At 42.6% G+C, this 24,189-nt stretch overlaps 1 protein-coding gene across 1 annotated transcript; it reads left to right on the top strand.

Annotated features, from left to right (window-relative positions):
• Positions 1 to 1,095: 1,095 nt before the first annotated feature.
• On the top strand, positions 1,096 to 23,113 carry LOC143576697 (epoxide hydrolase 2-like). Its single transcript, XM_077060733.1, has 4 exons — positions 1,096 to 1,820; positions 2,553 to 2,794; positions 5,281 to 5,467; positions 22,508 to 23,113. Exons 1-4 carry the CDS (start codon positions 1,158 to 1,160, stop codon positions 23,111 to 23,113), a joined length of 1,698 nt encoding a protein of 565 aa, XP_076916848.1. The 5' UTR covers positions 1,096 to 1,157.
• The last annotated feature ends 1,076 nt before the right edge of the window (positions 23,114 to 24,189 follow it).

The following is a 24,189-nucleotide window of genomic DNA, read 5'->3' as shown; positions in this document are numbered from 1 at the left end:
AAATCCGCTCGGGCTCTTAATCTCCTTCTTTGGGAATGTCCATTGTTACACGTATCCAGTGTTTTCATAGAGTTTCCTACTCCTATTCAGCCATTTCAATTAAAACATTTTAAAGTTGAATGGAGCCAAATGTTTAATGTTTTGAGGGCCTAAAGCGTCCGACTTTCCTTTAAGTCCATTAGCCATCCATATATGCATGTGTCCCGACCTGAAACCGATTTGTTTGAAATGAGCTGAGGTTTAAAACTAGTTTAAAAATATAACTAAACCTATTCTTTCCCAATTCAAAAATCGGTTTCATACCCAAACCCCAAGGTTTGGAAAAAAGTTGTTTTATTCACCTCTATTTTTATGGATATGTGTTATGTGGTCATTAGGTTTTCCTTTATGTGTTGACAAATTTATCTAATTATTCAAATAAAATAGTTGGGAGCATTTAAATAAAAGTTTAGAACTTCATATCAAAGAAATATAAAAGGAATAGAAAATGACCAAAATAAGTTCTTTTAAATGCTCTGAGTCAAGAAAATGTTTATTTCACTATCTTTATCCTGTAATGTCTACCATAAATCTTGTTAACTCGCACACTTTTTAGTCATTACTTGACGGGATTTTTAACCAACAAATTCTTGTCAAAAAATCTCGCTAGAAGCCAGAAGAATCTTGTCAAAAGCCGAGATAAATTGCATATGAAGGCAAGATAAATCTCGTCAGTAGAAAAGATAAATCTCATTGAAATTCAAAAAAAATCTCGTCAGTAAGAAAGATAAATCTCATTGAAATTCAAAAAAAAGCTCGTCAAATGTCAAAATAGTTCTCGTCAGATGACTAAAAAGTTTTTTTCTTTTATGTTTGCTTCTCCGAGCTCTGTGAGAAGCTCGGCCCGTGTTAGTTTGTTGGTTTTTAATGAATTTCACTGTTCAAAAAGAAAAAGATGACTAAACAACCCCCCTTCAACTCCAATGACTTTAAAAAATATAATTTATGATGCATAACAGATTATTATTGGTTGAAAATGATAAAAATGTACTGGGTTAACTAAACATTGTGTTAGTTCACAGTACATTGAAAGACACATGGTTGGTCATTTTTCCAAAAGGAATCAAACTGTTGCATCATCATAAAGCAAAAGTACAGTTCAATAAAAACAATAATAAATGCTCAACAAACTTCAGATCAACAAAACACAACACTCCATCCTGAGTTTGACGATAAGATGCAGACCGTTACAAACTAACTTAACGTTGTTATCTTTCCAATCCAAAATCTTAAAATCACCAAACTTGTGTTCACTTCACTCAACTCTTTCAACTTCCAGTTTCCAAATAACCCAAATCAATCACAACAACATGGACCAAATCAATCACAAAACAATCACAATCAATGGCATCAACATGCACATTGCAGAAATGGGTCAAGGCCCACTAGTCTTACTCCTTCACGGTTTCCCTGAGCTCTGGTACTCTTGGCGCCACCAGATACTCTTCCTGGCTGCCAACGGCTACCGCGCTATCGCCCCGGACCTTCGTGGCTTCGGAGACACCACCGGGGCGCCTGTACATGATCCCACTAAGTTCAGTTCAATGCATGTTGTTGGTGATCTGGTGGCACTCATTGATTCACTTGGTGTGGATAAGGTTTTTGTTGTTGGGCATGATTGGGGTGCGATGATCGCGTGGAAGCTCTGCTTGTTTCGGCCTGAAATGGTTAAAGGTTTGGTTAATTTCAGTGTTCATTATAGTCCAAGAAACCCTCACCGGAAATTTGTGGAGATGTTTCGTGCGGCGTATGGAGATGATCACTACATTTGTAGATTTCAGGTGCCCAATTTGTCGTTTCAGATATTTTTTAGTGTAATTGTATTGACTTGTAATATACGTTAAACAAGTTAGGTGAAACCCCTAACCAATGGGGATTCCAAGGGGTCATGTGATAACTTAACATCATAATATGCGTTAAACAAGTCAGGTGAAACCCCTAGTTTTTATCCGATTGACTATTTGGAGAACCACCAAATAATTTTAATCTGAAACCGAAACTCCGTAAGTATCACATGACTATCACGAAATTCTCCTACATGCTGTTCAATTGGTGTATAGATTTATGAAATTGAAAAACCCGATCGTTAACTAAAATACCAAAATCACCGATCCAAACAAAAGATGGTTTGGTTTTATGTGTTTGTAAAACCGAAGTGAACCAAATGTCTATATTTGCATTTTTTATTTAGAATTTTAAGTAAGTTATAAAAAAATAATATGTAGAGTAACCAAAATATTTTAGCATAAATATAAAATAATATATTAATCATTAATTAACAAAAGAATTTAGGCCCAAATTAAATATTTTGGGACAATTTTTTTCATAAATTTCAGACACAAATGATAAAATTGAAAAAATTAAAACCGGACGATTTTCAAAACCTTAAAAACCAAATTTTTTGGCTTTCGATTCGGTTTGAACTCAAGACCGATCCAAACCGACCCATGCACACCTCTAGTTTTAGTTTAAAATGATAAACAAGAAATTACCAAATGAAAGAACTTTTATAGGAACCAGGAGAAATTGAAGCTGTGTTTGCAAATGTTGGAACGAAGCAAGTGGTCAAGAAGTTCTTGACACACCGCGATCCTAGTCCTTATTATTTCCCTAAAGGCAAGCCATTTGGAGATGAACATAATACTCCAATTATCTTGCCATCTTGGTTAACTGAAGAAGATGTTGATTATTACACTAAAAAGTTCGAGCAAACTGGCTTCACAGGAGGAATAAACTACTATCGTTCTTCTGATCTGTAAGTTCCCTTGTAAAATAGTAACCAAGTTTCAAAAGTGTTCCAATTAGGTCACTCAACTTTAAAAACTGTTCCAATTAGGTCACTCAACTTTCATATTTTATTAATTTAAAGGTTTTAACATGTTTTTTTAACGTTTTTATTTTTTGTTTCATATAGAAAATCTTTTTATCATTTTTTTTATGTTAACGTTGAGTGGCGACGTGGATTTTATTTTTTATTTTTGAATTTTAATATAATTAACGTTTTTTATATTTTTTAAAATATAACTACATATATTGCAAATTCCGACCCCCACATCTTATCATCCATTTTTTTCTTAACAAACAATAAAATCGGTGAGACTCGATTTGAAGATTTATTGACCCTATTTGAGAAAAATATGCATGAATGACCTAATTGGAACACTTTTGAAAGTTGGTTACTATTCTATGAGATATTCCCTTCTTAAAAATCTCAAACATTGATGATGAGCCTAGCAAGACAGGTGGTTCGGATCAGGTTAGGTGGTCAGGCCACGTTTGGGTTAAAATGGGTTCATGTCAAAATAGGTTCGTGTCACAGGCTGTTGTAAAAAAGGCCCAGTTTCATCCTTGTTATAAACTGAAATTTATATTATATTTAGACCCAATTACAAATTTTGTCCTTTAAAATAAGACGAATTACGGTTCGTGTCCTTTTTTTAGTTTCCTTGCAGGCGGTGTACTTTAAACTTTTTTTTTCTACAAGTTTTGTCCTTTACGCTAACTGGGTTAGAAAAAGTCAGTTAAATCCCCTCACGTGAGGTGCATGTGAGGGCATATTGGTCTTTTTGCCTACCCTGCAACTTCTTCTTCTTCTTCTTCATTTTGCAGATTTTTACCTTCCCCTCCTTTCTCTCTTATTTCTCTCTCTACGCCACCACCATCACCATACCACAACCACTCCGCCCATGGAGTGACTAAAAATTGGGACAAAACAATTACGAGGCTTAGATCTGTAAACAATCTAGCAAAGAGGATAAATCCGCCATGGCTGCATTGTTACTTACCGGTTGCCATGTGAAAGCGCAAAGTCAATCACATGACCATCCGGGTTGCCCCGCCAAGATACAGATAATCTCAACTTTGTTCGATTTCACTCAGGCACATTGAAATAATATCATCATCATAGCCTGTTAGTACACGGGTCATAATAATAATAATAATAATAATAATAATAATAATAATAATAATAATAATAATGTAGACAGTAGTAGCAGCCATTGTCATAAAATATTAAGGGTTGTTGGTTTGTGAAGAAAATCATTGGCGTGATGTTTGACTTTAAAAAAAGTCAAAATCGGAGTTGACACAGAGGAGGGCAACCACCCTTAAAAACCAATCCCCTCTGAAATCGCCTCATTTCGTCTGAGTGAATTTGTTAAAATAACAAATCGGAATGCACACCAGATGTTTGACAATAACGTCTTTTGTTCTCGGTAATCTTAAATGAGGAGTTGTTCCATGAATCCACTCCATTGAAGGGGTGTGCATATCATAAACTTCATCAGGGTCGGGTGGTGACGAGTTTCTCGGGACTATACCGGGATCTCTACTAGATGTCATGAACAAAAATATAGGAGTGGTCGGAGCTGGAGCGGTGGTGGCGGAGCTGTGGTGGTGGCGAATAAGCAGTGACGGAGATGGAGCGGTGGTGGCGGAGCTGTGGTGGTGGCCGGAGTGGTTGGTGGCGGCGGTGAAGATGGATCTGGGTTTGTGGGTTCTCCGGCGAGTTGGATCTGGAAGATGGATCTGGGTTTGTGTCTTCTCCGGCGAGTTTGACCGGAATCTGGGTTTATGGGTTCTCCGGCGAGTTGGATCTGGGTTTGTGGGTTCTAAGCAGTTTGGTGTTGCAGGGTGGTCGGGATAAGTGGTGGTCGGATCTAATGGTGGTCACAGAGATGGTGACACTTGTTGGTGGGGATAAGCGGTGGTGATGTTGGGTGTTGCAGACTTGCAGCCTTGCAGGTGGTGGCTGTGGTGATGGTGGCCGGGAGAGTGGTGATGGTGGCCGGGAGAGTGGTGATGGAGATGGGTTGGAGAGAGAGAGAGTTTATTTTATAAATATTAATTATTAAATATATATTAAATATATTTTAACCACTTCGTTGAAAAGACCAAAATACCCTCACATGCGCCTCACATGAGGGTATTTAACTGAGTTTTTCTAACCCAGTTAGCGTAAAGGACAAAACTTGTAGGAAAAAAAAGTTTAAAGTACACCGCCTGCAAGGAAACTAAAAAAAAGACACGAACCGTAATTTGGCTTTTTTTAAAGGACAAAATTTGTAATTCTGTCTTATATTTATGTGTTACATTTGTAATTATTATGCTTAATTATTAGGATAAGTAAGTCGAAACAATGTCATGAGTTCATGACCGATTTGCATTGGTTCACATATGAATAAATCATAAATGGTTCTATATTCAAAGTTCAAACTGAAATGTGAATTAAGTTACCTACAGAAATTGGGAGCCAGAGGCACCTTGGACAAATGCTAAAATAAGCGTACCAGCAAAGCTTGTTGTCGGAGAGTTAGATTTGGTGTATAACATCCCATATGTTAAAGAATACATACACAATGGTGGATTTCAGGAACATGTACCTCTTTTGGAAGAAGTTGTTGTTGAAGAAACGTGGATCGGCTCACTGGTAGACGATCAACTTTCCTCGGGTATGAGTATGCTATTTCACCGATGGTTCTCCGGAGTATGAGTTCTTCCACCTACAAAACGAGCAGCACCGTGAACTTACCCCTCAGAAAGGAACAGAGGGGTCCTCTTTGGGGTAACCCTCCGGTGTGAGAATAAGAGATTGTAGGAGAAGATAATAATAATCTGAGAGTGAGTAAGGAATTGAAATGTATTTTCTTGCTTACCTCCCCTTGTGGAGGTGGTGTGGTATTTATAGTGTTAGGGTTTCCAATGATTGGGCTCAGATCCCATTAGGGCCTTTTTGGCCTCCTCCTATTGCTTTGCGCCACGTGTCCTTAGGACACCTGGTGCTTTTTCATTGATTATTCTCTGACCCAGGCATTTTACTTGACCCATGTGCAATCACGTGGTAGCACATGGGTTTTGCTGAGTTGTCCACCTTTCATTGGCAGCTGTCAACATCAGCATATTCTTATTCCTTAAAGGATACCTTCTGGAAGGTTGTCTGACGAGCACAATCAAGGTTGTCCTTATCCTGATTTGGATAAGGACGAGGTTGATTATGTGCACGTGTGATATGCGCCTATCCTGAGGATGCGCGAAGTCTTCTCTTTATTCTCACGCGCAGATGTTTCATGCGCAGATGTGATATGCGCAAGCATATGTAATATGCGCCACGCGCAGATGTGATATGCGTGAGCATATATGATGCGTGAGCATGCGATATGCGCCACGCGCAGATGCGCCACGCGCAGATGTGATATGCGTGAGCATATATGGTGCGCGAGCATGTGATACGCGTGAGCATATGTGATGCGTGAGCATATATGATATGCGTGAGCATATGTGATGCGTGAGCATATGTGATATGCGCCGTGCGCATAGGTTTTGGCTTTGTGCCTTCATGATATCTTGATTTCAAGCCTCTTGTCTATATCTTGTGGGTTGACCCGCCCCGCTCGATGTTAAGGCGGGTACATACCTCTTCAAGCCCCCCCAGTCTAATGTGTGTCTTGTCTCGCGCGAGCGAGGTAAGATAGATATTAGACTTAATAGTTCTCTTTTAATAGGGTTTTGTCTTTTCCTTTTTTATTTCTCATCGTTGCGCGAAATTCTATCCTTGTGGTTGAAATGAATCGTCCATGTACGCGGTTGGTTGGTGCTGACATGCGTCAGAGATGGAGACGTGTCAGACTTTTCGTGTGCTCGAGGTGCTACAGTTGCCTTTCATGTCCCCTCACACAGTGTCAGGAACACGTGTCGCGCTCGTGTTGGCCTGCACCTGCGAGTGGGGGCGCGTGAACTCTGATCAGTACCTGTTTCGTTCCCTTTCATGTCCCCTCACACAGTCAGGAACACGTGTCGCGCTCGCGTTGGCCTGCACCTGCGAGTGGGGGCGCGTGAACTCTGATCAGTACCTGTTTCTCTCTCTCCTGGGCCTATAAAAGCAAGCCTTTTGAGTTATTATTCTTCATCTTCATTGTTATTTCAGAGCTTTCCTTTCCTTCCATTTTTATTCCGATTTCCGTTCTTGAAGTAACCTCTGTTTGATTTCACAGTTGTATGTCTGATAACCCAGACACCACAATCTCCCCAAGCAAACGCCGTGTAAAATCATTAGTCATGTCCACTTTGAAGAAGACCGGCAAGGGAAAACGGGCTGCTGAGGCCTCGTCGGAGGAGGTGGGGAAGGGCAAGACAGTAAAGAGGTGGGATGAGATTCCCTGTAAATTGAGACAGTCTGATTTTGACACTCTCATCGCCTCTCAGGGTTTTCTCCCTGAGTATGGCTGTATGCTTCCGGCGGCCGGGCAAACGGCGGCAGATCCGCCCACCGGCTATATCTCCTTATATTGCCATTTTTTCACTCACTGCAACCTTCGTCTCCCGATGACAAGGTTTATGGGTGCGCTGCTTCAATTTCATGGGATTCACATATCCCAAGTCCATCCTTTTGGACTTGTGCGCATGACTCATTTTGAGTTCATGTGCAAAGCTCAGCGCGAGGAGCCAACCCCTCGGCGCTTTCAATTTTTTTATAAGCCAAAAATCCAAGATTCTTGGTTCTCATTCGTTCCTCGCAGTCAGAAGGTCAAGTGCTGCACTGTTTCCTTCAAGAGCCTTCATGACTGGTCTGAGAAATTTTTCTATATTAAGGCTGGTGTGATTCCCATCCGCATGACCATGCGCGCGATCACTTCTGCGCCCGCGGATGTGAATGTTCTTAAGAACCCAACTGGCGCATGGGTTAATAAGTTGACTGCTGAACCATCCCCCGCCAAGAATATTTGCGAGGAAACGCTGGTGGGGGTTGGCATGAGCAGGAGGTGGGCCGACAGTGCGACTGAGCCTGTTATCCAAGTTGATGGATTATGTGAGTTATTAGCTCATTGCATTATTTCTCCGTGAATATAATTCGTTTTGCTGATATCATTTGTCTTGTTTTATGCAGTAAGCAAGGAGTACGTCCACGCCGTCTATGATGAGCATATGGAGGGTGGCTCTGTCGCGCTGGGCGCTGGGGAAGTTGGCTTCCCCGATCGCTTCGCTGATATGTTCATCCCTGTTGATTTGAGATTTTGCTTTGACAGCGATGCGCCTGGTTGGCCTTTGTACTTATGCTTATGCCTTTAGAATACCAAATTTGGTTAACATTTCTGTTGCACGTATTGTAGATGCGCTTGAGAACTATGAGCTGGAGCTCGCGGAAGAAGAGGTGGAGGAGGAAGCTGAGGTGCCACAACTCAAGCGTAAGGCTAAAGGGAAAACTGGCGCAGGGGCCAGTAAAAAACAGAAGAAAAATGATGCCCCTGTTGCTCAGGATCCTCCTGCTCAAGCGAAGGGACTTGAGAAAACCAAGGGGTTTACCTCCAAGTTTTCCTTGTCTTCTTTGCCTCTAGGTGTGGGCAGTCCTCCTGTCAACACGAGGTATGGTGCCGCCACCACCTCTCTTCGCGCGGCGGAAAAGGGAAGCGGCGCTGCGCCTGCTGTTTCCTCTTCAACAGGTTTACTTTGTTTATACTTTATGGTTTTATGAGCGTGATTCCGATAGAGTTATTAATGAATCTTTGCTCACTCAAATGTTTGTAGAGCCGGCGACCTTGGTGGATCAACCTCAGGCGAAACAAGGTACCGAGGCTGCGCCGAAGGTTGCTTTGAAGTCCCCTGTTTTGCCCTCAAAACGGGGGAAAATGGACTTCATGGCGATGTTTAACTCGCGAACGGCGGTGCGCCAAGGTATATATTGCGCTTTTATTTTCTGACTTTTTCCTTTTTAGATCAAGTCCTGAATCATTTCTCTTTGTTGGTTTTTTCATAGGCATTATAGCTGGCACACAAGCTGCTGGCGGCACTGCTGGCGCCGGCGCCGTTGGTTCTGCTCCTGCTCCTGCTCCTGCTCCTGCAAGCACTGAATCTCCCCTCATTGGGATTGCTAAGGAGCAGGAGGCTGTATTACGCGCTGATCTCGCGGCGTCGAGACCTCCCTCACCTCCTCCTGCGTGCAGCCATCCTCGCGAGACTGGTTTTGATTTTTCCAGGTCGCAGGAGAAAAGGCCTGTTACAGAGGAAGATGAGGAGGTCCATTTTGAAGACTCCGATGGCGGCCGCGCAAGCCCTGTAGCGCCACGAGATTTCGTGGCGCAGTCTTCTCATGGGGCTGGCGCTGAATTTTTTGCTTGCTCCCCGCAGGTATAAGTTCGTTTTGCTCCGCTGCGCGGACTTCCATATTAGTGTTTAGATGACTAGAACGTTGCTTTGTGTTTGCAGGAAGCCGATCACATATACCGCCCGAGATGGAATATTACTGAGAATAGCTCATTTCAGTCCATGGGGGTGTGTAAAGACTTCTGGGCTCACTCCGTGCCTCCAGCTGAAAGGAGGTTTCAGGAGGAGCGCGCCCGCGTGGACTTGCTCAACGACCATCTTTTCGCTGGGTCAGCGTTCTTTGCTGCCTCCCAAGAGCTTCGCTATGATTATGTAAAGGTGCGTGATGCTCTTGCGGAGGCCAAGCAAGAGGCTAAGGTATCTGCTTGGAATCTTTCTGACGCTCGAGAGAGAGCTGAGAAACTCCAAGCAGAACTCAGCGAGAACCGAGCAAGTGCCAACGCTGCCTTCGTGAAGCGCGGGCATGAGCTGCAGGCTGCGCGGGAGAAGCTGCAGGCAGCAGAGGCGGACGCGGCCAAGTATGCGCGGCGAGTGCGCGACTTGGAGCTGGATGCAGAGGCGCGTGACCAAGCGCTTGTGCAGTCTATCACTGACAAATCTTCATTAGAGAGTGAGGTTGCGCGCCTGAAGAAGGAGCTTGAGGCCGCGCGGGCAGAGAAGGATGAAGCCCTGGCGACGGCAGCGTCTAGCCAAGAAGCGCTCGATGCTGCGCGAGCGGAAAGGAAAGAGGCCTTGGCGGCAGCAGCGTCCGACAGAGAGGAGCTGAAACAGACCAAGGAAACTGTTGAGTTGTTAAACTCTCAGATTCCTGCTCTTGAGACGTCTGTTTCTTCCCTCGCGCAGGATCGCCAATGGCTAGTCTCACAGGGTATGACTCGTTGCGCTTATGCGATGAAATACTCAGACGAGTTTCAGACCCTTGTGATGGATTGCAACGCTGCCTCGAGCTTGGTGGGTCGAGCTGAAGGGTTTAAGGATGGCTGTGAATATAGCATGCTGAAGAACCCATCCGACTACCCTTATCAGCTCGACGTTGTCTGCGCGGACATGGCCGAGGTGGGGGAGAAGTATTTGAATACTCCCATTCCCATCCTTGAGCAGGTATTTTAACCTTAATGAGTTTACCTTGACTTATTTTCCTAGTCTTTTTGTACTCACACTTTTCCTTATGCTTTGCAGATAGCCTTGCTTGCTGATCAGCCCGATCTCGGCGCTCTAAAGAAATTACTTGACGAGTGTGAAGGGGCTGGTGGCGGCGATGATGGCGCGGGCAATGCTGCCTCTGCTAGCGGCTCTGGCGTGGCCAAAGGACCCGCTCCTGACACTATTGTGATAGAAGACGACTCCATTCAAGACGAACAGCTTGACTATGGCAAGTTTGGAGATGACGAGGAGCGGGCTGCGCCAGATGCTGAGGGAGGTAATGATGAGGGCGATGAAGAGGCTGACGTCGACATAGAGACTTGAGAAGCCCTTCATGTTTTTTTTTATTTGCAGTTTGTATCTCATCATTTTGTAAATTTGTAACCTTCTATGTTTTGGAATGAAATTTTGTTTTTCCCTTATTCGCATCTTGCGCATTCCCCATTCATCTCTTTATATTGCATGTTTGCTTATTGAATATAAGATATGCTTGCACGTTGAAATAAGAACAAGGTTGTAAGGAAATTATTTTACTTAATCCTTGTCATATTTTAAGTGATTTTGCAATATCCTGACTATGTTGACACGTGCCTTGGCGTTTCATTATTCCTCTTTTGCGCGACGTTATCGCGCATTTATTATAGGGAATTATGAGTTTTTTAGCCTTTACGTGTCAGTATGTGTTACTCTGATATCCATTACAATTCCATGCGCGACCTCGACCTGAGACCTTAACAACTATGTTTTGGCATGTGCTTTGCCTTAGTTGTGCTTAGGTATTTTTATGGTCTAGCTGCGCAGCATGTAGGATGGATCTTGTGAGTGATTTGAGCTAAGGCTCGTATTATTGGGCTAAGGCCCTGAGCTAAGGCTCATATTATTGGGCTAAGGCCCTGACGTTTTAGAGTTAAAACTCGTTAACGCGTTTGAGCTTGAAGCTCGCGCATGTATGTTTTACTTTGTTTTATTTTTGTTTTGATGTCAATACAATGTTGTCATATTGCTCAAAATTAATAAAGGGAAGTGTGAAACATGTATGCAAAAGGTAATAGAACACACATTAAGAGAAGATAGCGCGTATCATTATTCATAATGGCTTAAAAAGCCTTGATTACAAACTTGACAATTTTTACATGAAACATTTGCTAAGCTGTGCTGCGTTCCATGCGCGCGGGATCTTCTTTCCATTCAAATCTTTTAAAGCGTATGCGCCTTTTCCCAATTCTTCCGAGACTTGATAAGGTCCCTCCCAATTGGGGGACATCTTTCCCGGGGGTATCGCGCGGCTAGCTTCATTGTTTCGAAGGACAAAATCATTCTTCTTGAAGTGGCATTCTTTCACGCGCTGATTGTAATACTTTTCTAGTTTTTTCTTGTATTTGGCTTCACTGATGATAGCCGCTTCTCTGCGCCCTTCAAGTAAGTTGAGATCCAACCTTCTTTCGCGCTCGTTATCAATCTTACTCATCATGAGCACTCTATGGGATGGGCATCCAATTTCTGCTGGAATCATAGCCTCCGTTCCATAGGTTAGGCTGAACGGGGATTCGCCATTGCTGGTTTTGCTTAATGTCCTGTGCGCCCACAGGACATTAGGTAGCTCCTCGACCCATGAATGGGATTCTCCCTCCAACCTTTTCTTCAGCCCATTTAGTAAGCCTTGGTTCGCGCGCAACACTTGGCCATTCCCCTGAGGGTGGTATACTGAAGTGAAGATTTGGTTGATGCGCAATTCCTTGAGCCAGCTGGATATCTTCCTGTCGGTGAATTGTTTGCCATTGTTGCTCACAATTTCCATGGGCAGGCCAAAACGGCATATGATGTGGCTCCAGATAAATTGCTTCATCGCCTCGGCTGTGATTTTTGCTAGTGGCTTGGCTTCAACCCATTTTGTGAAATAGTCTACTGCCACTACCAAAAATTTTACTCGCCCTTGCGCTTGCGGTAGGGGACCCACAATATCGATTGCCCATTTGTGGAAAGGCCATGCGGAGGTCACCGGAATCAAGTTGTTCTTTGGCCGCATGGTGTTTGGCGCATAGCTCTGACACGCTTTGCATTTTTGGATCTCTTTTAACGCGTCCAAGTACATGCCTGGCCAATAGTAACCTGCGCTCATTGCCTTGGCAACCACCATGCGCGGGCCAGCATGTATTCCACAGATTCCTTCGTGTATCTCTCTGATCACATAGCTTGCTTCCTCAGCATCTAGGCATTTCATGAGCGGTCCAAGATAAGAGCGTCGATATAATGTACCATCAAGCAGTTCATAGTTCTGCGACTTGTGTCTTATCTTCCTCGCCTGTGCGCGATCGTCCGGTACCTTTCCCTCCTTCAAGAATTCCATTATTGGAGTTATCCATGATGAAGGGGTTGTATGAATTACAAGGACAGACTTCGCTCCCACCGACGGGTTGCTCATTACTTCTACCCTGACATCTTTGCCAAAGTGATCGAAGCTGGTTGATGCCATCTTACTCAGCGCGTCAGCAGACTTGTTTTCACTGCGCGGAATATGTATGATTTTGAAGAAGTCAAATTGCTCGATGAGCTTTTTCGCCTGCTCTAGATACAGAGGCATGGTGTTCTCCTTGGCATCATAAAGGCCATTGACCTGTGCTGCTACCAAGTATGAATCAACATGGGCCTCTAGCTTTTTAACTCCGAACTTGTGCGCGATGCGCAGACCAGCCAGCAGGGCTTCATACTCAGCTTCATTGTTGGTGCTCTTGAAATCCAACCTGATTGCGTAAGTATACTCATGACTTTCTGGATCCACCTGCTTGAGGCCTGCGCCGGACTCTTCATTGTTTGAAGCTCCATCAGTGAATAATCTCCAAACATTTTCTTCATTATTGGCTCGCGGAGGGTCTACCTCGCGCTGAGCTTCTTCAATTTTTCCTTCAGGGATTTCTGCGATGAAATCAGCTAAGACTTGTCCCTTTATTGCTGGACGGGGCTTATAGGCGATCGTGTGCTCTCCTAATTCCAGCGCCCATTTTGTCAGCCTTCCTGAGAGCGCGGGACGCCGCAAGACTTGCTGGATGTTGTAACCAGTCAGAACTTCAATAGGATGACCATTGAAATATCTATGAAGCTTGCGCGACGCGTGTGTTAGTGACAAAACTAACTTTTCCATGATGGAGTAGCGCGTCTCAGGATCTGTCAGCACCCGACTCACATAATAGATTGGTGTTTGGATTCCCTTGCGATCCACCAACAACACTGCGCCGATGGCGCGCTCTCCTGCTGACAGGTACAATGTTAGAGTTTCGCCAGGAAGTGGAGCTGTGAGCGCAGGAAGATTTATCAGACATTCTTTTATCTCACTGAAAGCTTGCTCGGCCTCAGACGTCCACTTGAATTGGCTTTTCTTTAGGCAATTTCTCAATGTGTTAACGAATGGGGTAGATTTGCTTGCGTGGTTCGCTAGGAACCTGTTGATTGATACCAATCTACCATTCAACTTTTGAACTTCTTTTATGGTGGATGGTGAGGGCATGTCAAGGATAGCTTCCACCTTCTCTGGGTTCACCTTGAAACCATCCTTGGTGACCATTACACCGAGAAATTTCCCTTCTTCTACTCCAAATGTGCATTTGCTCGGGTTGAGCTTCATGTTTACTTCCTTTAGGCGCCAAAGGGTTTCTTCGATGTCTTTGAGCATTTGTTTTTCCTCCCTGCTTTTGATCACCAAATCATCCACGTAGACTTCTAGGTTTCTTCCAATTTGCTCGTTGAAAACCGCGTCCATGAGTCTTTGGTAGGTGGCTCCCGCATTCTTCAAACCAAAGGGCATTTTTGTGTAACAAAAAACATCCTTGTCGGTTCTGAAGGCAGTCATGTCCTCGTCTTGTGGTGCCATTTGAATTTGGTGATAGCCCTTATAGGCATCCAGAAAATATTTGAGCTTAAATGGCGCCACGGAGTCCACCTTCGCGTCAATGTTTGGGAGGGGGTAACAATCTTTTGGACATGCTTTGTTGAGGTCTTTGAAGTTAATGCACATCCTCCATGACCCGTTGCTCTTCTTTACCATCACAGGATTGGCTACCCATGTCTGGTATCGTATTGGGCGGATGATGTTTGCGCGCAGTAGATCCTCTACTTGCTCATTCATGGCCTTTGCCTTCTCATCCCCCATGATTCTCTTCTTTTGAGCAATTGGCTCTACGGACTTGAACGTGTTGAGAGAATGTTGCGCCAGGTCTCGCGGAACCCCAGTCATATCAGAATGTTGCCACGCGAAGACCGACATATACGTTGTGAGCAATCTTTTCATTCTCAACCTTGTGTCGTTTGATATCGTAGCTCCAATTGTGATTGTTTGCTCTGGGAATTTTGGGTTAAGAATCCATTCCTCTGGCGCGTTGTTTGCCATTGGAAGTTTCATTCTCCCTTCCCGCGGAATACTTGTCACTGCGCACAAATGATCTCGGTATACAAATGTTACACCTGTTGGTGTTGGGAACCCCAACGCGCCGTGCGCTGGCGACGATATGGCGTTGAATTGGGCAATCGTTCCTCTACCCAAGATCATATTGTGGCATGAAGTGGTGGGCAAGACCAAGAATTTGACAATTTCAGCTCGCTTGTGTTTCTCATCCCCCATAGTTAGTTCAAATTGTATTTGACCTAAGGGGTGAATGATTTCATTTGAAACACCCGAGATTGGTGCATTCACAATTTCGAGCCTTGCTTGTTCTGCTGGATCCAACTTCCTGAAACATTGCTCATACATGATGTCTGATTCACTGCAAGTGTCCACCAGGACTTTTGACACTTCATAATGAGCAATGTGTGTAGTGATGACTAGAGGACTGCTGATAGAAGGGCCTCCCCTGATTCTTGGGAAGATTACTTGTTGCTCTCGCCAATCTCCTTGGACTTGCGCGCTTCTCTTTCTCGATCTTTGCCCTTGCCTTCCTCCCTCGGCTACACAGATTCTTTTGAACTTTTTGTTGGCTGAGGCTCCATCTGGTTGTTCATTCTCTGGTCTTGGGTTTTTCACCAGGTGAGCCAACTTGCCTGATTTCACATCTCTTTCAATCGCATCCTTCAAATGGTGGCATGCATCGGTGTTGTGCCCTGTGGACTTGTGAAACTCACAATACTTGCCACTGTTTGGTGGTTCCTTATAGTGTAGTGGCTTGGGGCTTTTAAACTGGACATTCTCTGTGCTTAACACTTGTGAAGGCGTTTTAGTGAGGGGAGTCCATATTCTTGGTAGACGTCTGTTAGGCTCTCTGCCCCCTCCCTCTTGTCACCCTCTCCGCGATTACGACTGTCTTTTTGGGGCTGGGGTGAGCTTGGTTGCGCCTGCTTTTATGCGGGAGAAAAACTGGTTTGTTGCAACCTGGACCATACAGAGTTTTGTTTGCCCCTCCTTTCGTTGTTGCGCGGTGCTTCTGCTTGGTGCCCTCTTTCTCTTGCTCTATCTTGGGCAATTTGTTTTTCATTTCGCGCGAAGACTCGCGATGCTTCCATTAGCTTAGCCCAAGTGGTTGGCATGCCATCTCTGCTCACGAGAGCTCTGCGGAGTTGATCACTGCGCGCACCTTGTATAAAGGGCACGCGCAAGAGTTGCTCAGTGATACCTCCAATTGCAAGAGATTCCTGATTGAAACGAGTTATGTAGTCTTCAATCGTTTCATCATTCCTGCGCACGCAGTGCATGATGTCATCAGGGTCGCGCGTGTGTCTGCGCTGCTGTACGAAGTGAGCTTGGAACTTCTCCAATAGCTCTTCGAACCCATCGATTTGCCCAGTCGTCAAGCTTTCGAACCAGACACGCGCTGCGCCCGTGAGGCAGCGAGCAAACATGTGACACCATGTTGGCATCGTCCAGCTTTCTAGGTTTCCAGTGTTATAAAAACCTTGTAAGAAATCGTCTGGATCTGTTGTGCCATCGTACTTGCCCAACCCACTTGGCATCTTGGTTTTGTGTTGAATGGGAGCCTTCGCGATGCGCTCAGTGAATTTTGAATGCTACACCAAGATGGCTGGCCTGTACGGTGTGGTTACGTCCACTTGCCCTCTCGCTGGTGGGTTGTACGGTGTGTACAGATCCAGATCGGCTTTGGCTCCAGGCGTCATGTTCATGTGCGCGCGGAGCTGTGAGCCTCCTGCATGAGTATCTCGCGTCTTCCTCATGCTGTGCACTTCTTCATCACTAAAATCAGCGTGTTCAGTGTGAACAGAGTGACCATCTTCCGGCGCGCGCACCCTTTTTGTTGTTCCTTGAATGGTTTGCTTATCAAACGCGAGCCTTTGTGTTAGGTCGGCTAACTTTTTGTGTTTGACCAGCTCATTGTATTTGTCCATTAAACGCCGTTGTTCGTTTATGAGCCATTCTTTAGGGTCATTTGTTTCATCTTTTGGACCCATTGGTCCTTTTTGTTTCGCGCCGGTCAAATTTTGGAACGTGAGATCGTCTGAAGGAGTTTCAGTCTGGCTATGAGGAGTTGTGATGAAGGGATGGTTACTGGTGGTGCGCGCAGAATCACGCGGCACCCTCAGAAACTGCTGTCGAGGATTAACATCCTCACGCTCAATATCCTCCAGAACTTGATCGCTGTTTAGAACACCAGAAACCATGGTGAAGTTTTTCAGAGAGAACTGATGAGATTTTGTTGCCGTTATAACAGGTGATGGCGCCAATGAAGAAACGTGGATCGGCTCACTGGTAGACGATCAACTTTCCTCGGGTATGAGTATGCTATTTCACCGATGGTTCTTCGGAGTATGAGTTCTTCCACCTACAAAACGAGCAGCACCGTGAACTTACCCCTCAGAAAGGGACAGAGGGGTCCTCTTTGGGGTAACCCTCCGGTGTGAGAATAAGAGATTGTAGGAGAAGATAATAATAATCTGAGAGTGAGTAAGGAATTGGAATGTATTTTCTTGCTTACCTCCCCTTGTGGAGGTGGTGTGGTATTTATAGTGTTAGGGTTTCCAATGATTGGGCTCAGATCCCATTAGGGCCTTTTTGGCCTCCTCCTATTGCTTTGCGCCACGTGTCCTTAGGACACCTGGTGCTTTTTCATTGATTATTCTCTGACCCAGGCATTTTACCTGACCCATGTGCAATCACGTGGTAGCACATGGGTTTTGCTGAGTTGTCCACCTTTCATTGGCAGCTGTCAACATCAGCATATTCTTATTCCTTAAAGGATACCTTCTGGAAGGTTGTCTGACGAGCACAATCAAGGTTGTCCTTATCCTGATTTGGATAAGGACGAGGTTGATTATGTGCACGTGTGATATGCGCCTATCTTGAGGATGCGCGAAGTCTTCTCTTTATTCTCACGCGCAGATGTTTCATGCGCAGATGTGATATGCGCAAGCATATGTAATATGCGCCACGCGCAGATGTGATATGCGTGAGCATATATGATGCGTGAGCATGCGATATGCGCCACGCGCAGATGTGATATGCGTGAGCATATATGGTGCGCGAGCATGTGATACGCGTGAGCATATGTGATGAGTGAGCATATATGATATGCGTGAGCATATGTGATGCGTGAGCATATGTGATATGCGCCGTGCGCATAGGTTTTGGCTTTGTGCCTTCATGATATCTTGATTTCAAACCTCTTGTCTATATCTTGTGGGTTGACCCGCCCCGCTCGATGTTAAGGCGGGTACATACCTCTTCAGTTGTGATTGAAGGTGCTGCTCATTTCATCACACAAGAAATCCCTGATAAAGTCAATAAACACATCTTTGACTTTCTCCAGAAGTTCTAGATTTGTTTTTTTAGTACTCCATTTGGTTCCATGATCTAATAAGTCAATAAGCACATCTTATATGTGTGTAGAATCTGTTGTGTCGGCATTTCCTTTAATGTTTGTAGACTAAATAACGACTTATGTGTTTTAATTTAATGCATTTGCACCTCGGAGGGTTCGTCGTGTAACAATATAACGAACACCACATGGCTGACGTATTAGTTGTACAGAATTTAAAACCAAAGATCATTTCATAAAGGTTAAATTGTTACAATATAAGAATTTATAAACAAAGGTTATAGACCAATGACGTTTCTTCTTAAACGAGAAACTTATCATAGATGTTTCTTAATGAAAAAGAAACTTAACACATGATTGGTAAATAAACAAAAAGACTACAAGTCTAATATTTTATTCATACAAATGATCAATCAAGGTTTAAAGTTATCAAAACCAGACTAAAGGTCTGTAGTCGATCTAGAGACGATGCGGATATTTATATAAACCTATTTTATTATAGGTTACTCATCATTCATTCACAAAGGTTTTCAAACAAGTTCATCACATCATACAGACACTCACATGTGAATACGTTAAACCTTTTACAATGAGCCATTAAGATAAACGGGTTGTTTATCTTAACAAGTCAGTAACATGTTTATATGAGATTACATGATCTCTTAAATACATTGATTTAAGGATTACGTGATCCCTATTATATATACACGAAAGAAAATAAAAAGCAACTCAGGCCGAGTACACATGTGCCCGGATCCAAACATATTTGTCTAGTCTATTAATCAAGGCTACGTGACCGCAGACTAGCAGTTATAACCAAGTCCTCCAATGGGTATCAGGTCCTGTAGAACCATAATTGTGTGTGTGTGGCATTAGGTATAAATCCCATAAATAAAAGACGATTCTGCTGAGATTGATCAAGATAACTATCATATCAGTCAAAAATTTATTAAATGTTTTTAGAGTCAGCGATTCATCAGCATATCGCTGATGTATTTTCCCCCACATATCAGGGAAACAGATTTAGAACAAGTAGCAAGGAGTTAGTTAGGGCTGTCCAAATCGTTCGCCGCTCGCTCAAAAAATGCTTGTTCGATTTCGCTCGAATTGGAAATGAGCCGATCGGATCGGTTCGATTTGAAAACAAGCCAAGCATGAGCAAAGCTTCGCCCGGTTCGGTTAGGTTTGTTTTGCTCGAATTATTTTTTAGTTTAAAATTTATATATATAATATGTATTTATATAAAAATATACAAAATTTTAAGGATTTTTAAATTTCTCACTTTTGTGTTGACTTCAAAGTTTAATTTTAAACCCTAGTCACTTTTTTAACACTTCCACAATGTCGTTCAGTATTTCGATTACACCATTAAAAAACTACATATTAGTTCTCGTCACATTTAATACATGAACTATTTTTTATATTGTTAGGAGAAAATATCGACCAGGTATTTTCGTTGAACTTGTTATGTATGTTTTATTACTATGTTTGAGTTTTAAACATTTTAGAGTTGGAACTCTATACATTTTTTTTGTTGAAAGTTTTGAATAAATGGCATTTTGGAGTTTTAGAGTTTAAAAATTGAAAACTTTGTACGAAATCAAACAAAACCAAGCCGAACCAAGCTGCTCAATTTAAAACCAAACCAAGTTCAAGCATAAACATATCGCTCGTTTCTTTAAATTCAAGCCACTCGGTTCAGCTCGGTTTCAAACCAAACCAAGTATGAGCATTCCTGCATTCGATTCGGTTCGGTTCGTGAACAACCCTAGTTAGAGTCACTCATGGAGTTAGATGCTCGATACATTGAGATGACTCGGTTTTTAATTATTAAAATATTGCAACAAGATTAAACAAGGTTGTAAATCAAACACCTGGTATTTATTATCCGAGAAGTTTTCAAAATAAATTTATATTTTATTAAAACCAAAGTCTTCCGTTAAATAACCCGCAACTATGACATATTTACAAAACAGGTACCAGCTATTAGTCATACGCCTAGGCCCTAAGTCGGTGTGTGACACATGTATCTTACGACAACTCGAACTTGATTTGTTAAGGAACCCTAACGTCTAGCACGACTGGAAACCAAAAGCATCCAAACCCTCTCTCTGTAACTACTTTACACTAATGCGTTGCGGCGGGACGTGACACTGGTTTGGTTAATATCAGTTATGATACAGTAAAAAACAAGTGTGACCAAAGTTGAAAGTGAAAAAACATTGAGGTTAAACGTGAAAATGTGTTTTAATCAACATGAAAAATTTCAAAAGTTCCATAACAAAGTTGAAAGTTTAAAAAGATTTTTTGCAATTTTTAAAAGTGTAACACCGCGGCTTTTACCCTTAAAGTTGTAGGTCTGAAATACTAATTTAGAAAGTATAGGGACCTGAATTGCAATTTCTGAAAATATTGTCCCATCGCGGTACGCGACGGGGTAACAATCAACCCATCGCGTAGCGCGATGGGCATGGTGAGTCACCGGACACGTGTCCAACACCGTGTCAACACGTGGCGCAATGTGACAGGCCACGTGTCACCACCGCATAAGGCGGCGTCTTTTTGCGGCGCCGCGGTACGCGATAGGGCCCAAGGAACCCATCGCGTACCGCGATGGGGTCCAGAATTAGCCTATAAAAGGGGGTGACGGGTTTGAGCTCATTTCATTCCAAACACACCTTCCTTTACACACACTTAACCTCGTAAGGCGTGCACCTTTGTCGTAACAAGCCGACGTGCCATTTTCTCGTATTTCGTGCAAGAAACGAAGTTATAATCAAGTAGCAATCACTTAAGCGAGTAGATCAAGATCCTGCCTTTTTTTTCTTATTATCAATCTAAGCATCCGAGTTAAGGTAGGAGTTACGTTTAAGTTATTTGAATTATAACTTAGATTATCAATCGAGGCTACGGCCTTTAACCTTGATCGTATTATTTTTAATCATTCACAATCATGTTTTCATAAATGTTACTTTATGATGAAGTATTGATTAACAAAAGATATATTTTGACGGGCATGTAGTAACTGGAAGGGGGATATCACTAGTAGTAAGTTTCTTGCCTAAGGAAAAGTAATTCGTATAAATCCCAATCAACCGAGGGACCCGTTTACTTGCCTGGAGAAACTTACCAACATGATAAAACCTATTAGGCCAAAGTATGCTATATCAAACGTCACATAAAACAAGTGTTTTTATTCACAATCAAAGATAAACAATTTCAAGGTTAAGCTTACAATCATAGCTTAACATCATTCAAAATATTCATACGAACCTATTTATGTATAGGTTAAGTATCATTTACAATCCATCAATCAGTCAAGGTTTTCCAACACCGACGGTACAGGTGAATACGCAAACCTTTTAATCAGTCAAAACATATTTATACTCAATGAGACAAACGGGTGTTTGTCTTAACGAGCCAGTCAATGTTTACATGAGAATATGTGATCTCTAAAACGTTATAATACAAAGTAGAAAATAAAAGCAACTCAGACCGAATACACATGTGTCTGGATCCAAACATAACCGTTCAGCTAAATCATTCTATGGCTACGTGGCCGCGGGCTAATGGTCATAACTAGTCTCCCGGTAAGGGCTACGTGGCTCGGGAACAATTGTGTGTGTAGGGCAGTGGTACTTAGACCAGAAGTAGAAATGCTTCTGCTGAGATTGTAGAGAAAACTATATTTGTATTGTAATCGTCATTCAAAATGTTTTATTGAGTCATATGTGTTCACCAGCATATAGCTGACGTATTTTTCCAACCCTTTGCAGGTAATTAAGAGTAAGTAGCATTAACAAGGATTGGAGTCTTAATGAAGATAGAAGCGCGAACAGGATGGCTCCGTTTTTGATATAGAATCCTTGTAATATGAAAACATATCTTTTGTAAACTTATACTCGGGTATTTAATTCCCGAGAAAATTTTCAATGTAAATTAATATTATATTCAACCTAAAGTCTTCCGCTAAAATTAACCCATAAACTCTGATATATTTACAATACAGGTACCAACTTGTGGTCACACGCCTAGGCCCTAAGTCGGGGTGTGACAGGTTGGTATCAGAGCCATCGGTTTCAGCAAATTAGGTATTAAAACATTAATACCTAGGCTTTAACCATTATTATGATTATTATTACTTGTAGAGATAAGATAGGATTGGTGAACCTCCTATCTCTAATCTAACTAAAGTGCAGATGTCTTATACTAACTACTTTGGTCGTAGACACCGAGTAGCCATTCGATCAATACCGACAATCAATCACGAACCATCCGATATGGAAAGTAGTAATAGTTACTACACTAGCTTTTTCAGTCACAATCAACCAATCAATCCGGTGTTACCGTATGGGAGACAACCCGTGTATCTCCCGGGCAGTCAACAATGTCCAATCGAAATCTCTGACAATACCGAGGACAACATTCCCCAGTATTATCCCTCTAACATTCCAACATACCATCCTTCCGAGGAATAGGAGGTACAGAGTAAAATCAAGTGGGAAACCGAATCGGAGTCATCAAGCTGGATGAATTGTCACTCTGATCAAAGGAGATGGCAATTTGGATCACCACCATTGAACTACCAATACGAAACTGCGCCAGCATCTGCAGAACCCAGTCACAAACCAAAAAAAAGAGTTGGCATGCCATACAAAAAGATATTTAACTCATCACCAATCAAGAATCTTTATGAATCGAAGGAGGATCCTGAAGAAGAGGAGGATCCTGAAGAGGAAGAAGAGAACGAGAATCCTTACTTCCCTCCATACTTAGGACCGAGGCCTTCGATCTCACAACAAGCTAAGGAGATTCGCGAGGAGGCAAATCTTATCGAGGAATTTTATACCAACAATATTCCCAATGAAGAAATGCATGCATACGTTGCTAATCCGCATCCCTATCCCAAGGAAAACGCTTATCTCTTCCCAGTCGCATCCGCACCAACGGGATATCCGAACCCGCCAAATTCAGTGATGGACGAGTTGAGGAACGAGAAAGTGGACAAAAAGAAAATAGGGATAAAGATTGCCAAGAAATGTGACAAGATGAAGAATCTTGTTACAAAATGGATTAAGGACTAGAAATCATAGTTGTGTACTGTTGTAGTTGTAATCCTTTTTCTTGCAAATAAATAATGTAATATAAGGTGTAATTTTCCCTAAAATTTTGTTTTATTCAGCATGTCTAAAGCAAACACCAATCCAGAAATGCAAGTAAATAATAAAGGAAATACAATCAAAGAAATTTTACATGAAAAAGCTACCGAAGAAAATATTCAAGCGATACCGAAGGATTACGTACTCGGTATTCGCAATTTAATAAAAGATGCCGTAAACCCAATCTATGAAATATTGATAAATGATCCAAGCCGTACTGCTTCACAATCTAACAAAAGAGCAAGTTTAAGTGAAACTGCTACTTCAAAAAGAGAATCCAAGAAAGAGTCGGAAAAGAAAGAAAGTAAAAAGAAAGAAGCGAGTGATGAAAACTCGACTGCTGAAAACAATCTACATGAGAAAACAAAGAAACTCAAGATCCATGAAGGGTGTGATTTCAAAGTGTTTAAAGTGTATAACCCCCACGGGGTTAAAGGTGTGATTAATACCCTCCGCTGGTTGGAGGAAATGGAATCGATCGTATTAATAAGAAAATGTACTGAAAGTGAGAAAGTCCAGTATACCTCCCAGATGTTCAAGGGGGAGGCATTAGAATGATGGAATACCCTGATTGGAATCAAGGGATGAGAAAATTTATACAATCTGGACGGGGCTACGTTCAAGGCCATGATACTGAAGAAATTCTGCCCGATTAATGAAATGGATCAGATTCAAACTAAGTTATGGAACCACAAGGTTGTGGGAACTAATCTTAAGGAATTCAACACCAAGTTCCTTGAATACTGTAGAATTGTGCCACATCTGGTCATTCCTGAAATTAACAAAGTGACACGATATATCTACGGGTTACCAATCGAAATCCGTGATTTAGTTCGGTCACATATGCCGTCCTCGACGGAATCAGCCATGGAGTTGGCCGGATATTTAATGGATTGGATGTTGAGGAACCGAGATGAGAAGAAGAAGGATGATGGAAAAGGGAGTGTTGGTGGAAAGATGGAGAAGAAAAGAGAAGGGGCGTTTGTGTATAATCGCCCTGT

This window comes from Bidens hawaiensis, unplaced genomic scaffold (assembly GCF_021521415.1).
Source record: "Bidens hawaiensis isolate Kalapana, Puna unplaced genomic scaffold, B.hawaiensis_p1.1 tig00028269_1, whole genome shotgun sequence".
Classification (NCBI taxonomy): Eukaryota; Viridiplantae; Streptophyta; class Magnoliopsida; order Asterales; family Asteraceae; genus Bidens; species Bidens hawaiensis.
Note: the sequence above shows the minus strand (reverse complement) of the source record. Positions and strands in the feature narration are given on the sequence as shown.

Coding starts and splice junctions, on each gene's coding strand:
- LOC143576697 (XM_077060733.1), top strand. CDS start 1,158: ATGCTCAACAAACTTCAGATCAACAAAACACAACACTCCATCCTGAGT. Junction 1,821..2,552: donor ACTACATTTGTAGATTTCAG/GTGCCCAATTTG, acceptor GAACTTTTATAG/GAACCAGGAGAAATTGAAGC. Junction 5,468..22,507: donor AAACGTGGATCGGCTCACTG/GTAGACGATCAA, acceptor TCCGAGGAATAG/GAGGTACAGAGTAAAATCAA.